The following is a 16352-nucleotide window of genomic DNA, read 5'->3' on the forward strand; positions in this document are numbered from 1 at the left end:
ATGGGTCTTTTACGACGCAAATTAGTTAGTCCAATCCATATTTGTCGGCCTAACCCAAACTGCCAGCCCAACCCCAAGTTCAGGAAATCCTCAGTCAGAACAAAGCTGACAACACCGCCACCGCGACCCTACGACAGCATCCATCAACTCTGTGGCCACCACTCACACAACCAAAGAATAATCAAACATCATATAACAAAACAATACTTTCGATTCAAGAGACGAACATCACAGTTATCAAACCTTAATCAAAACACAAGAACATGAAAATTTCCGAATTTAGTTCAAATGAAACCCTACATCTCAAATCACAGAAGAAATCAGATGATCATAATCAGTACCCCAAAAATTGATGAACAACCTTAACTCATCAGAACCACCAAAATCACAGTGCCGTGTTTTTTATCCACATATATTGTTCTAGGAAAAGATTTGTTAGTGATGAGGGGAAGAAGGAGGACAATTCCTTTTAAAAGATAATTATTGGTATTTTAAGAGAAAAAAAATGCAAAAAATAAGGACATGGCCTGCCACATGCAGAGCCATGGTTGTGCAAGGTACAATGCTCCCAACATACTATTTAGGTACGCAACAGACAATTAATTAGGAACATGACTTCAAAGTTTGTTCAAAATCTTTACTTTACCATTTATCATCAATCCAACATCACTCTTCAGATCTCTCTTCATTCCATTTAAATATTAATAATCACTTTTTAAAGGGGTGTTTGTTTATTTTATCTATTTTTTAATTTTAAAATAAGATATGTTTTAAATATATTTTTATCATGCATAAAAAAAATTAATGATAAAGAAATATTTACTTCAATTTATACTGAAAATAAACGAATTAAGATGATTTCCTTGACTAAACAACTATTATATAGAGATAGAGGAGTGTTCATTGCTGCAAAAAATTTATCATCACTTAGTTAATTAATTAATATCTTTTCAAAATTATTATTAGTCAACTCTAAATATCTTATCCTCTTTAATAAGTTTGATTATTGGCTCGTGTGTGTGTGTATATATATATATTTATATATATATATATATATATATATATATATATATATATAGAGAGAGAGAGAGAGAGAGAGAGAGAGAGAGAGTGTGTGTGTGAGTGAGAGAGAAAAAAAATACATAAATAAATTTAAACTAATTAATTCTTTAAGTGATGAAAAAATAGATATTTTTGTTTAATAATTATGTATGATAAGTTCACAAATTTTAGCATTATATTAATTAGAAATCATGGTTGATATATGACTTTTATAACTTAATTATAAACATTAGCAAGCTTATTAATATACAAACAATCATAATATACATTCTTTTTTCCTTTTATGTATAAACATCTACCTACTATCTAGTTAATAACCATCAATATTATGTAGGAATTATTTTTATATTTATGAAGTAATGGATAAGATAAGGAAATATTTTCATATTTTGTAACTTTTTCAAAAAATATTAAAAGTTAAGTTATCTGTTACTGTATTTAAATTTCATAAAATTTTACAAAATATTAAAAAAAAGCTTCACAAATGGAAGAAAATATTTGAAGATATAAAAGGGAATACAACTTTGAATTAAAAATAATAAAGAGTAGCCAATGAATGAATATGTTTGTCGTGACATAGAATTAATGGCCAAGCAATACTACATTTATTTTGAGTAAGATGAATGGTTGGCCAGAAAAAATCTAGCCAAAATTATTATGACGTATATTTTAATTCCAATCATATTCACTAAGATTATGTTATATAGAGATAAAATCCAAACACATGCCAGAAAACTATTCCAAACAAAAGTCGGTGTACATAGTTTTGTCTCTCTTCATTCCTTCCTAAACCAAAGTACAATAATCTCATTATACTATCAATCATTAATAGTATATAAAACTACACATCCATTTTCTAAAGTAATTATATATATATATATATATATATATATATATATATATATATATATATATATATATATATTATTGAGAATGAAAAAAAAACTTTCGAGATGAAGAGATGAAAAGATGAAATTGTTATTGTTTCTCGTTAATTTAACTATAATCCAAAATATTTTTTATTTTATCGTTCATCATTTTTCATTTCTTATTTTATCTTACCAAACTCTAATGGTTTATCATATTTTGTTTCTCATAAATTTAACTCTAGTCTAAAATACCTTTTGTTTTATCACCGATCATTAATATGCATAATCTAAATAGTTAACTTTTTTTTCTTATTATTCTAACTTCTATGTGTCTATTCCAACCATCCACCATTTCATTTTCCTAAAAAAATCTATTATTTAAAAACAAAATACACACATCCTTCGTGTATAAAAGAAATTAGTTCATATATATTACTAGAAGAATGTTGCTATCATTGGACAAACGTTGTTGCAACTCTGGTTAAGGTTGAGCACGAATGTAAAGATTGAAAAATGAAAAAAGTTTGAAAGATTAAAAGTGAAAATGTGAATGCAGGTTAAAACACTTTTTTAATTTGATTAAAAATAGTTAATGTAAAAATATTTATTTATGTCTCTTAGGAAGTAAGAGATATAAAAATAACACTTTTTAAAATATGTTAAAAAAGTAACTATATAAAAATATTAATTTAAATATGTTAAAAAATTAACCGATACAAAACTTTATTTATTTAAGTATGTTAATAAACAAGAAATTTTAATAACTAACTTTTATTTAAGTCTATTCTCTTCTAAATAGACTTAAATCACAAACTTAATAAATCTATTTTGCACTAATGTAAAAGTCAAGATGACTGAATTTAACTTTTGAGATAAGTTGAGGAAATATTCACGACTTAAATAAGTAAAAATTCATATACTATTTTAAGTGATTATTGGAAGTAAAGAACAAGAGTTAAGGAAATATCTTATATCTCATGGATAAATAAAATTATTTATATATATATATATATATATATATATATATATATATATATATATTTACTTTTAAGTAGATGTTATTATTTATAATATTCTTGAAGATAGCCTATTATCATATCAATATATCGAATTTCTTTTATAACAAAAGTACTTTTAATTTTTTAATATATTGGATTTGCTAAAAGTATATTGAGATCTGAAGTATCCGAACCAAGTAGATGTAATATATACATATGTATTAAAAAGTTAATAAATTTGACATATTTCTCTTTTATTTATATTTTTTTATTAGCAGACAAAAATATATTTATAAAAGAAGTTTGCATTCAAAAAATAAGTGTAGTTATAGGATTCATATAACTATCACCATGGTGTTGTATTCATAAAATCAATAACTAAATTGTTTAGTTTTTTTTTTATTATTGTTTCGGTGTACATTTTCCTGTGTGTCTCTGTTGCTCCTGGATGTCTGGAATGCTTGCATTTCTTCAATTGTTGTCCTTCATACTCGCCAAAGGAGGGGAGGTACCTGCAAAGATACTCCGACGCTCAAGTCAGATATGAGTTATGGAGCTGAAGCTCAGAAGAGAGTAATTGGATACTGCTCTGAAGTATTATTCAGGATCTCTAGAGCATAAAGAGAACGTACCTGGACTTTGGTCCTGTCACTGTATTTATAAGCAAAATAAAAATAACCACCTTACCTAAAAATGTGGTTAGTGGCTTTGACAAATATCTAAGATATTTATGTTATTACATAAATATCCTTACTACATAACATGCCCCCCAAGTCCGAGTTAACCGTTCCGTTTTATGGACGTGGTAACTATAGGACTTATGAGTTTGAGGGAGGCTGTCTTTGCTGTAATTAGAGAGCGTGTTCCTGGTTATTGCTCATGTGTGGATTGAACGTGACCGAGTGGTTGAATTTGATGGACCAAAAGGAGGCGAAGCCAAACGGCAAAAAGCTGGAGCAAGTGAGGCCGAACGTGAGGATACGTATGACCGAGCGGTAGAGGCCGAGTGGCATGCGAGGCCGATCATGAGGACGCTCGTTGACAATTGAATATTGAGCGTTGAGGCCGAACGACTGACTGAGTGGACGCTCGTTGACAATCGAATGTCGAGCGTTGAGGCCGAACGACTGACCGAGTGGACGCTCGTTGACAATTGAATGTCGAGCGTTGAGGCCGAACGACTGACTGAGTGGACGCTCGTTGACAATTGAATGTCGAGCGTTGAAGCCGAACGACTATAGGACTTATGAGTTTGAGGGAGGTTGTGTTGGGGAGCGTGTTTGTGGTTGTCGTTTATGTGTGGATTGAATGTTTTAAATCAAGGATGACCGAGCAATTGCGTTTGATGAGCCAAATAGAGGCCAAGACGAATGGTAAAAAGCTGGGTCGGTGAACGCTTAAGAAACAAAAGGTCGAACGTTCGTGCACCTGGGTTCGTGAGGCCGAACGGCCAACTTCTTGAAGGCTCGAAAACATGGATTGACGAGCGCTTGTTGATGTGGATTGACGAGCGGTATTTGAACGCTCGTTGCAATGAATGTCGAGCGATATTTGGACGCTCGTTGACATGCATTGGCCGGCGCTTCTTGAACGCTTGTTGACATGCATTGGTGAGCGCTTCTTGAACGCTCGTTGATATGAATTTGCGAGTGATGTTGGGACGCTCGTTGTACTGAATTGGCGAGCACTTTTTGAACGCTCGAAAACATGGAATGTCCAGCGAAGTTTGGACGCTTGTTGACATTTGATTGTCGAGTGTTGAGGCCGAACGACGGACTGAGTGGACGCTCGTTACAATTGAATGTCGAGCGTTGAAGCCGAACGACGGACTGAGTGGACGCTCGTTACAATTGAATGTCGAGCGTTGAGACCAAATGACGAACGCCTTCGATGTTGAACGACAGATTCTTTGGAAGTAGATGTTCTTGGGCGAACATAAGCTAGGCTATGGGGATGGTCCCCTAAGTTTGATTGTTTGGGTGTTCTGGGGCGAACATCTACCAGCGGGAGTGTGTCTCTTTGTTCGATGCACCTGGGTGTTCTAGGGCGAACATCGGCCAGCGGGAGTGTATCCCTTTATGCACGTGTTGTTTGATGCACCTGGGTGTTCTAGGGCAAACATCGGCCAGCGGGAGTGTGTCTCTTTGTTCGATGCACCTGGGTGTTCTAGGGCGAACATCGGCCAGCGGGAGTGTATCCCTTTATGCACGTGTTGTTTGATGCACCTGGGTGTTCTAGGGCGAACATCGGCCAGCGGGAGTGTATCCCTTTATGCATGTGGGTGTTCTTGGGCGAACATCTGCTGGGTTTAGAAGTGCTTCAGGATGATCGGCTTTCAAGTGTCCGCTTTTATGTACAAGATATGTTTATCGGCACTGTAAGAAATAATATTAAGCATATAGGTGAGACTGTTTGGTCAAGTTGCAAACCTGGCGGCTGGACGCTTGAGGCCGAGCGTCAAAGAGATGAAGTGATCGAATGCTTCCTGCGGAAATATGCGAACGCTAATGAAGTGATTGGCCGAACGGTTGCAGCTAAGATGCCGAACGCTAATGAGGCCGAATGTGGGAGCGCTCCTCTTGAAGTATGGTCGAGCGGTAGAGACCGAACGTGAGGATGAGCGGTTGAAAGCGAAGGGATGCCGAACGGTCTCACACTGATTGTTTTGACGCTCGTACACACTGATTGTCGAGCGTTCGATTCTGAACATCGAGGCCGAACTTTGGCTGTTTGGACGCTCGTACACACTGATTGTCGAGCATTCGAGCACGAAAGTCGAAGCCGAACGTTAGCGAGGTTGTGTGTGTGACGTTTTGAGGACGAACTGACTCCGGATGGCTGATCATTGAGAATAGAGTGGACGAACGTCGCTGGTGATCGAGTGGGCGAACGTCGGGGATGATTTGAACGTTCGTCCCGTTGTTTGTAGAGCGGCCTAAACCAAGTGGAGAGTCGAGCGGCTGGGCGAGAGGACGGTTTGAGCGCTCGTCACGTTGCTTGTCGAGCGGTTTGTAAACGCTCGTGTTGAAGTTTGGTCGAGCGATAGAGATCGAACGTCCTTGAAACCGAAAGGCCAAACGCAAGGCTGATTGCGGGACGTCTCAGGACGAACGTCCTTGACGTATGCGAGTCTGAACTTGCGGCGCTTCAGGACGAACGGTTGTCTGCTTGAACGCTCGTCCACAGGCACTGTCGAGTGTTCAAGTCCGAAGGGTGATGACGAACGGTCCACTGTTTGAACACTCGTCCATATTGAGTGTCGAGCGTTAGAATCCAAAAGGTGAGGACGAACGGTCTTACGTTTGAACGCTCGTTGACATGGATTTGACGAGCGCTCCTTGAAACGAATGGACGAGCGCTCGTTGAAACGGATGGACGAGCGCTCGTCCACGTATTCATTGTCGAGCGTTTGGTTCCGAAAGTCGAGGTTGAACGTCCGGTTATTTGGACGCTCGTACACATGAGTTGTCGAGCGGTCGAGTCGAGCGCAAGGGACTGAATGTCGATGCTGAGCGGAGAGACGAACGCTCCAGGCTGAACGTCAATGTCGTACGCGAGGCCGAGGTAGGGACGTTCCAGGACGAACGTCCTTGACTGGTTGAACGCTCGTACACAGGCATTGTCGAGCGTTCATGTCCGAAGGGCGAGGATGAACGGTATTTTGTTTGAACGCTCGTCCACGTTGAGTGTCGAGCGCGAGCGCTAGGGACTGAATGTCGATGCTGAGCAGAGAGACGAACGCTCCAGGCTGAACGTCAATGTCGTACGCGAGGCTGAGCTAGGGACGTTCCATGACGAACGTCATTGGCGTACGCGAGGCTGACAGTTTGGACGCTCGTACATTGTGATTGTCGAGCGTCCTCGAAGCCGAAAGTCGAGGTCGAACGTTGGAGTATTTGAGGAATAGAAATTGGGTTGGATGACGTGGAGGCAAAACTGAATGACGAGTGGGTTACGCGAGGGTTGCGGAAGACGTGGAGAATGGGTTTGACCAGACACCGAAAGTGTTTACCCTGGGTGACAACCGTCTTCCTCCCGCCTCTCTGCAAAATCTATCTTTACCCCAAAAAACCCTAGAGTCAATCACACTGTGGAATAGTTGGAGACAACGCCAATTGGAGATGCAGGTGTTGCCGCTGGTGGAGTTGGCGCTTGTCTGAGCCAAGGCGGCGATGGAGGATGATTCGGTGGTGCCCCTGTGACAGCAGCGCCTGGTGGCGCGGCGGAGGCTTTTCTGTTCTTAGTCTCAATTTGGGGATTTAGGGTTTTCGCTGCTCAATCTCGATTCTGTTCCTTGGGGTTTCGATTCCTGTGTGAAGAGTTCGCCATTTTGAAGGCGTGAAGATGGCGTTGACAGCGATGCAGTGATTTGAAAAAGCGGCGGCGCTATTGAGTTTTGGGTTGCGATTTGGGAATTTAGGGTTCCCGTTGTTCTGCGATTTTTGGTGTAACTGGGAATTTGGAAAATTAGGAATTGTGGTTTTGATCTTCGCAGTGGTGACGATGAAGGCATGGAGATGGTGATGAGGACATAGGTGCATGATTGCTGATGGAAGATGAGTTTGGTGGCCTCCATCACTATCTTAGGATCATTGTGATCGTGTTTTGGAGGTGACGGGGATGAATTAATGGTTCCCCTATGACAGTGGTGTCCGGTGGTGTGACGGAGGCTGATGGATGGACCTAATTTGGGGGCGTTTTCTGCGCTGAGTCTGACCCGCGAAGGGGTGTGATTTCGTTGATGTCAACTGGCATCAATGACTCACGGGGGGAGAAGGAGAGAAACCCGATGGAGGCGTCATTTGATCTGGTAGTGACAGTGGTGTCAACGGATCGCGGATGGGGATCATGGTGGCGATGCAGATGGAGTAGCTCTATTCGAACGAGTGATTCATTGAGGCCGAGGCTCCTCTTGTGGCTTCTTTGGGTTGGCACTCGGCCCCACGGTGGGCGCCAAAATGTTTCGGTGTACATTTTCCTGTGTGTCTCTGTTGCTCCTGGATGTCTGGAATGCTTGCATTTCTTCAATTGTTGTCCTTCATACTCGCCAAAGGAGGGGAGGTACCTGCAAAGATACTCCGACGCTCAAGTCAGATATGAGTTATGGAGCTGAAGCTCAGAAGAGAGTAATTGGATACTGCTCTGAAGTATTATTCAGGATCTCTAGAGCATAAAGAGAACGTACCTGGACTTTGGTCCTGTCACTGTATTTATAAGCAAAATAAAAATAACCACCTTACCTAAAAATGTGGTTAGTTGCTTTGACAAATATCTAAGATATTTATGTTATTACATAAATATCCTTACTACATAACAATTATTATTATTATTATGGTTTGTATTTTCCTTGTAAAAGTGAAATTGTTTTTTGTACCAAATTGACTAAACAACTGTAAATCAGAATACTCACTAAGTTTTTCTAGTTTAAGTAAAAGCACATTAAATGTGGTGGCACAAAATTTGATTCTTTTTAATAAATAAGAGATTGTATATTTAGAAAGAGTGTCTCATATTTTAATTCAAAGCAGAAGTTGTTAATTCAAGTGACGATAATGAAGAGAAAGAGAGAGAGAAATGATTCAACATGTGGATGTGTTGTTCTAATGATTGGGTGTAGCTGAGTGCAATTTTATAACCCTAAATAACCATGGGACCCTTTGTTAATGATGATCTAGCTCTAAAATTTTTTATTGTCAAGTATCACTATTATGTTTGATTAATTTCCTAACATACCAAAAGAAATAGCTAAAATTGGAGATTTATATTCCTTAGTTGACCAAGAAGAAACTTGTACCTACCTACCAATCTTATGTAATCAAACCAATTAGGAGCAAAAAAGTAAGATACCATATACCTAAGTTTTCATTATTATTTTTATTATTTAATTTTCTACTGTTCGTAAGGACAGAGTATAGCTGTACATGTTTGATTTGATTTGATGTTTATTCCAGTTCGTTGTATTTGCTGTCACTTTCCTAATGTTACCACAGTTTTGGTAAAGATTATATCGTCTTTTTAAGGCCTTAAAAAGATTATAATTTTCACTTCCGTCTTTTAAAATTAATACCTACTGTCTCTTCTTTGTGAAAATATCCAAAATTAATTTTTAGAACTATTACGTTTTATATTTTTTTAAAGTATGGGAAACAAACATATTTTAAACATTTAAGATAAACAGTTAATTTTAAATTTCTTGATTAAAAATATTATTAACTCTTAATATATTACGCGTAACATCTTATTAAGTTAATTGCAATTAATTAAAGTCATAAGAATTTTTTTACATTTTTCCACCAAATATTTCTTTTGAATTCAATATCAATAAAATTAATATTATTTTTAAAAAAAATTCAAATTCAATCCATAATTCAATTATTTAACATATTATTATTTTCTTACAAATAATTATATTTATATTATATATATATATATATATATATATATATATATATGTAAACAATATAAACAAATAACTAGAACCATTATATACTTAAAAGTATAAACAAATGAGATTAGGGTCACCTCAATAAGTTAATTAAATTAAAATAATAAATAGAAATTATGGTATAAACACTTCACTTTCATAAATTAAATATATCAAAATAATAAAGAAAAATGAGATTACAAACACCTCATTAAATAAATTAAATAAACAAAATAATAAATATAAATAAAAAGAAGGTTATGAACACCACACCAAAATAAATTAGATAAAAAAATAATAAATACAAAAATAATGAAGTTATAAAACTCAATAGAATAATAAATATAAATAAAAATGAAGTTATGAACCCCTCACTAAATAAATTAAATAAAAAGAATAATAAATATAAATAAAAAAAATTATGAACACCTCATTACATAAATTAAATAAATAAAATAATAAGTAAAAAATAATTTATGAATACCTCACTAAATAAAATAAAATAAGTAGAATAATAAATATAAATAAAAAATAAGCTTATTATGAATACTTCATTAAATAAATAAAATAATAAATATGAATATAAATAAATAATATAATAAATATAAACAAAGATGAGATTATCACTATCTCCATAAATAAATTAAATAAATAAAAATGAGATTACCAGCATTTCACTAAAAATTAAAAACCGGAATAATAAATATGAATAAAAATGAGGTTATGAACATTCTACTAAATAAATTAAATAAAAGAAAAATAAATTATGAACATTTATTAAATAAATTACATAAGCAAAATAATAAATATGAAGTTATAAACATCTCAAATTAATTAATTAAATAAAAAATAATAAGTCAATACCTCACAAAATAAAATAAATAAATCAAAATAATGAATATAAAATGAAATTATCAACACCACACTAAATAAATTAAATAAAAAAATTAGTAAATATAAATAAAATAAGAATATGACACATAATTAAGATAAATAATTATAATAAAATGAAATATATAAGAAAAAATAATAAATGCCTAGCTTCTCATACATCAAAATAACTTGTGCAAACTAATTAAGTCACTTTCAACTAATCTAATTAATAATATCTTTATTTCTCTTTTTTAATGGAAATAATATGCAGTCATTAAAGAACTAAGAAGATTCTATTCCTCTTCTCTCAAGTATCAATTTATAGAAGTTTATATGAATGTTACATTAATATTTTAATTTTTTTTAATGTTATTCACATGTCATGCATTCATTTAACAATATTATGAATCATGTATTCTTCATTCATGGTTTAAAATGTTTAGTTACATGTTTCATTATTTTTCTGTATTTTATACATTCTCAAAATTTGATAAAATTAATATTTAAAATTTATTAACACATTAAGATAATACCATTAATTTATCACTCAAAACAAAACGCAGAAATTATATTTCTTACTGCATAATTCTAAAATTAAATTCGAACAACAAGAGTAAAGAATATCTTAAATGCAAACGTTTGTTTAAGCTTGATAACGGTTAACAAATCTATAGTCAAATTTTTACAAAAATAACTCGAAATAAGACATAAGTATTGTCAATTCACTTTTTGCAAAAATATTTTCTCTAACCAAATACATTTTAAATGGAAATCTTGAGAGTCAAAATAAAATATTATATCTTATTTCGATCCAAGAGTTAAGAAGGAAAACAAAAATAAAATATTTACCAAAAATACTCCAAACTAAACAATATGTGGAAACCTAACTTTTATATTAATATAAATTATTTCTCTTAACATAAACATCCAATTGTAACTTAGAAATAAGAATTAGTTCATACTTCAAAATCATCTTTTTTTTCAAATTTATTTTTCATAACTCATCAATTTACTTATAAAAACATATTTAGATAAGAAACACAGTGTTACAATTATATATAACATAACACTTTTTTTTAAATAATATACATAAGATAACACTTTTTGAATGAAAATATTGTATTTAAAATATCTGGGTGTTACAAAACGTATTCTTCTTTTATATATATTTATATCAATCGATTCTAAAAACACAGATATATTGTCCAAAAACGTGTTTGTTTAGCAAATTAAATAAATACGAAGCAAATAATCACACCGACATTAAATTAATGGGCATAGACATGAAGAAAAAAGTGGTATCTGAAAATTGAATTGAATTGATATCCTAAAAGCAGAAAAGTTCTAAGGTGAAATATGATTCCCAAGCTGGCTGTGGAGCAGTGCAAGGCTGGTTGGTGATAGAAGCTTAAAGATAAGAAATTAATCACATTATTTTTCACAATATACACATTACCTATATATATATATATATATATATATATATATATATATATATATATATATATATATATATATATATATATATATATAATCCAATCACATCATGAACATTGGACATGACTACCTAAAAGGAACATATATCTAAGTCTATGCATTCCTCTCTCATATATCTTTGTGGTAAAGGCATTTGGAAGATTGTTTTTGGAGCATTTGAAATGGAAGTGGCGACCAATGCATAATAATATCATTCACTCATTCATTCATTACAAATCAAATTTAATAATACACACACACAACCCTTGAAGAAATGCCAAGCTCATAGATTACAATATATTTTCATCCTTCCATAAACTTTTAACCATTTCTAAAGTGCCCTATTCCATCAATTTTCAAACTTCATCCACAAAGTACTAGTGCATGTATATATGTAGTGTGATCGAATTAGAAGATAAGAGCACCTAGACAAAAAAGTCATCATCAAATAAAACTATTAGCACCTACCTAATTAATTTGGTATACTTCATCATATCATATAATACTATACATTTTCAAGTACATAATCTTAATTATGTACCACACACACCGAAACTAGTATACTTCCTTCAATAATTTCTCTTCCCTCCACAAACTAAGGTGAAACCATCTTGCTATTTTTATATTTTTATAAGATATATAATTTTTCCATCTTTTAACTCTAATAATCCACTATATCTTTAAAATTAAATTTTTAATCTTACAAAATTAGTTTATAAAATTATATTTACACCCATTTATATATTATTAATTTGTTTTATTTAATTGGTGTGGTATTTTTAATACTATGCATGCAAAATATAAATGTATGCAATATCGATGTAATGAACATGAAAAGATTATAACTTTTTGTATAATATATTGTAGATTATTTAGGAAAAGATGAGTAAAGGGTTAGGGAGAGTGTTGTTTTTGTATTTGGTTGGAAGGTAGAAAGCAAGCATGGAAGCTAATGAACAAATATAGTTGGCCAACGTGGGACTGACACATGGCATCCAGCGTGGTGTGGAAATTGGGCTGGCGGAATGGGCTTTGTGGGTCAAAACAACCCTACAACTCGCTTGTCCAATTATTTTCGGGCCCACCACACCTGCGTCACATCATCAGCCCTCTAGGTAAGATATATATACTTGGATGATAAGATCTTATTACTTTACAATTTTGTTTATTAAATATATAAAAGAAAGCGCTTTGTTGATGTAACGATTATGATGAAAGAAAACTTTCCGAGAAAAGAATAAATTTTAAATCCTTACCAAATTATATGCTAACAGTAACCATTTTTTTTTAGTACAAAACTTAATTTGATGTGTAATATAATAAACCCCACATCCTATCATGTCCTAAGTTATTCTCCTCTAAATTATTAGAAGAACTAATGGGCATAATAAAAACAATAATAAATATGTTATTGAACTTCTAAAGAAACTGATAAAATTTAAAAAAAAAAAAATTCCAAAATCGAGATAGATAAAAAGATAGAAGAAATACTTTTCTAATATATTTCTACTTTCAAAATTACTTCCTCCCTTAAGTGCTAAATAAATATTTACAAAATTGTCTATTCTATTGTTTTTCTACTCAGAATAAACACATTAATAAAAAAATTGAAAATTAAATAAAAATAAATAAATATACACTTAAAAAATAATAAGTAGTGTAAGTTTAGAAATAATATTAAATAAAAAGTAAAATCTCAAAAACAAATCATTAAAACACTATAACTATAAATCAATTCTTAAACCAATGTTTTTTATAGCACAAAGAATGACTTATCTCTAGACAATCTAACGTGATACGATAACAAGAAAGTGAAAAATGTCTTTTAACTATCCATTTTCATCACAGATTCAAATCCCTATTTAAACCCCTCCAACCCCTCTCTTCCCTCAACCCAAATTCACATTTTCAAACCTCACAAAATTCACCTCTCTCTCTCTCTCTCTCTCCCAACTTCCAAAACTGCTTCTTTTCTATCTGACACACCCAAGAGGCCGAAACTAAAAAGAAAAAAGTAGTGTGTGAAAATGGAAAACTTTTTTCGCCTAGTTGATTGTGAGGAGACGTTCTCAAAACGCTGCGTTTGGGTCAACGGTCCTGTGATCGTAGGTGCAGGTCCTTCAGGACTAGCCACAGCAGCGTGTCTAAAACAAAAAGGGGTACCCTTCATGGTTCTCGAACGAGCCGAATGCATAGCCTCACTCTGGCAAAAACGAACCTATGACAGATTAAAACTCCATCTTCCCAAACAGTTCTGTCAGCTCCCCAACCTTCCATTCCCACCACACTTCCCCCAATATCCCTCCAAGAAACAGTTCATAGACTATCTCGAATCCTACGCGCGACACTTCGACATAAACCCACGATTCAACCAGTGTGTCCAGTCTGCTAGGTACGATGAAACCAGCGGCTTCTGGAGGGTCAAAACCGTTGCCACCTGTGGCTCTGTGAAGAATGAGTTTGAGTACATTTCTAGGTGGCTGGTGGTGGCCACCGGAGAGAATGCGGAGTGCGTGATGCCTGAGATAGAAGGGTTGAAGGAATTCAAAGGGGATGTTATTCATGCATGTGAGTATAAATGTGGAGAAAGATTCAAGGGGAAGAAAGTTCTTGTTGTTGGTTGTGGCAACTCTGGCATGGAACTCTCACTCGACTTGTTTAACCACAGTGCTTCTCCTTCCATCGTTGTTCGTAGCTCGGTGAGTCATTCTCTTGTAAACTTATTATATCAACTGCGTAATCATCACGTCTTAATATATCACCCACTGAAATTGCTTATTTTTACAAGTTGTTCTTTGAATAATTTTGAGGTGGGTGATTAAATGGGGTTGCTTTGATTTTGGTTTGGCAGGTTCATGTGTTGCCCAGAGAAGTGTTTGGGAAGTCAACGTTTGAATTGGCAACTTTGATGCTGCAATGGTTGCCACTTTGGGTGGTTGACAGAGTTCTATTGGTGCTGGCGTGGTTGGTGTTGGGGAACACGGAGAAGTTTGGGCTGAAAAGGCCTTTGGAAGGTCCTTTATCGTGGAAGAACAGAAAGGGTAAGACCCCTGTTTTGGACATTGGAACGTTGGAGAAAATTAAATCCGGTGACATAAAAGTTGTTCCAGCCATAAAGAGATTCGACAATGGGTGCGTGGAGCTTGTTAATGGTGAAAAGCAAGATGTTGATGCAGTGGTGCTTGCAACAGGGTACCGTAGCAATGTTCCTTCTTGGCTTCAGGTGAGAATTTGTTTCCACTAAGTGTGAAATGTTTGTTGAGTGTACAGTGGGAATGGAAAAATAATGTGAAAAGGGTAATATTGTTGTTGTTGCAGGAAGGTGAATTTTTCTCGGAGAATGGTTTCCCAAAGTGTTCGTTCCCAAATGGTTGGAAAGGAAATTTTGGAGTTTATGCTGTTGGGTTCACAAGGAGAGGGCTCTCTGGTGCCTCTTTCGATGCTATGAAAATCTCTCAAGACATTGCCCAACTTTGGAAACAAGACACTAAGCCAAATAAACATCGTACCACTGCTTGTCATAGACGTTGCATTTCTCAGTTCTGAAATTAACTCTCAAGTCTCATACAACCATGCAACCATTGTTGTTTCTTTTAGACAGGAATTTGTTGTTGTATAAACAAATTAACAATATCTTCTGTAATAACATCATAGAATTTAGGTTCTTATTAGCCCTCTCCCATGGCCCAAGTTTTCAACCGTCTTTTGGGATTTTCTTTAGGAAACCAAGGATGATGAGGCTTTCTGGCATTTACAATTTCTTCTCTCAAATTCATACGGCTTATACGTGTACCATATTTCATTCATTAAGTCTAACGATATCATTTCAACTTCATTTGCAATCTCATCCTTGTCTTTTTCTTTTTATTTTCATATCTGTTTTTCCATTTCTTTTAGCTAAAGAAGATTGTGCTGGTGATTAGAAGTGATTGTTTTCTTTTTCTCTCAATCACAAGCTTTGTAAACAAGGACAAATACAAGGGTTGGTCAAACATAAAAATCCCAAAAGCTTAATGAAAAGAAAGGAGAAAAAGGTTACTAAAATGTTTCCATTTTAGGCTTCATCTTAGATTTTTGAGTCCTTTCCTCTCTGCTTCCATCGATTAGACTTTGTTTGATAAGATTGAGACTAGGGCTAATCTAAGTGAAGAATTTTCATGATAGACTTTCTCAACTTTTTGGTTTAGATTTAAAGCAGCTAGGCAACAAATTTTGAAGCAATTTTCCTCTTCACAAATAGAGTATCTTACGAGGGATCTTCATGTGATGTAAGGTTCATTATTATGTTGATATTAACATTTTGAGAATAAGATGTTCTAACTTACTTTGTCCTTTTGTGTGAATAGTAAAAAGGTCATATCCTATAATTAGTGGCCCTCAGCTTCAATGTTTGTGACAACTGGTAGGGTTCAACATCATTCCCATCACATCTCTCTCCTATGCCTTAAGAATCAAAGCCAATTCCCATAGGTTACATAACAATTTTTCTATTATAAAGCAATGAGCAGCGGTACCTTCACATGCTAACGTGATAAATACACTTATTTTACACGTCAGATATTATTAAATTTTAAAATTGTACATTGTGATAGTCTGAAAATTCAACAAAGATAATCTTTCACTATGTCAAATAAATGTTAAAATTCAAAA

General features: G+C 34.1%; 1 protein-coding gene across 1 annotated transcript; it reads left to right on the forward strand.

Moving 5' to 3' along the window:
• Window positions 1-13615: 13615 nt before the first annotated feature.
• Window positions 13616-15541, forward strand: LOC108323371 (probable indole-3-pyruvate monooxygenase YUCCA8). Its single transcript, XM_017555806.2, has 3 exons — window positions 13616-14401; window positions 14554-14925; window positions 15021-15541. The coding sequence occupies exons 1-3, from the start codon at window positions 13730-13732 to the stop codon at window positions 15246-15248; spliced, it is 1272 nt and encodes a 423-aa protein (XP_017411295.2). The 5' UTR covers window positions 13616-13729; the 3' UTR covers window positions 15249-15541.
• The last annotated feature ends 811 nt before the right edge of the window (window positions 15542-16352 follow it).

Source organism: Vigna angularis, chromosome 3 (assembly GCF_016808095.1).
Source record: "Vigna angularis cultivar LongXiaoDou No.4 chromosome 3, ASM1680809v1, whole genome shotgun sequence".
NCBI classification, from domain to species: domain Eukaryota; kingdom Viridiplantae; phylum Streptophyta; class Magnoliopsida; order Fabales; family Fabaceae; genus Vigna; species Vigna angularis.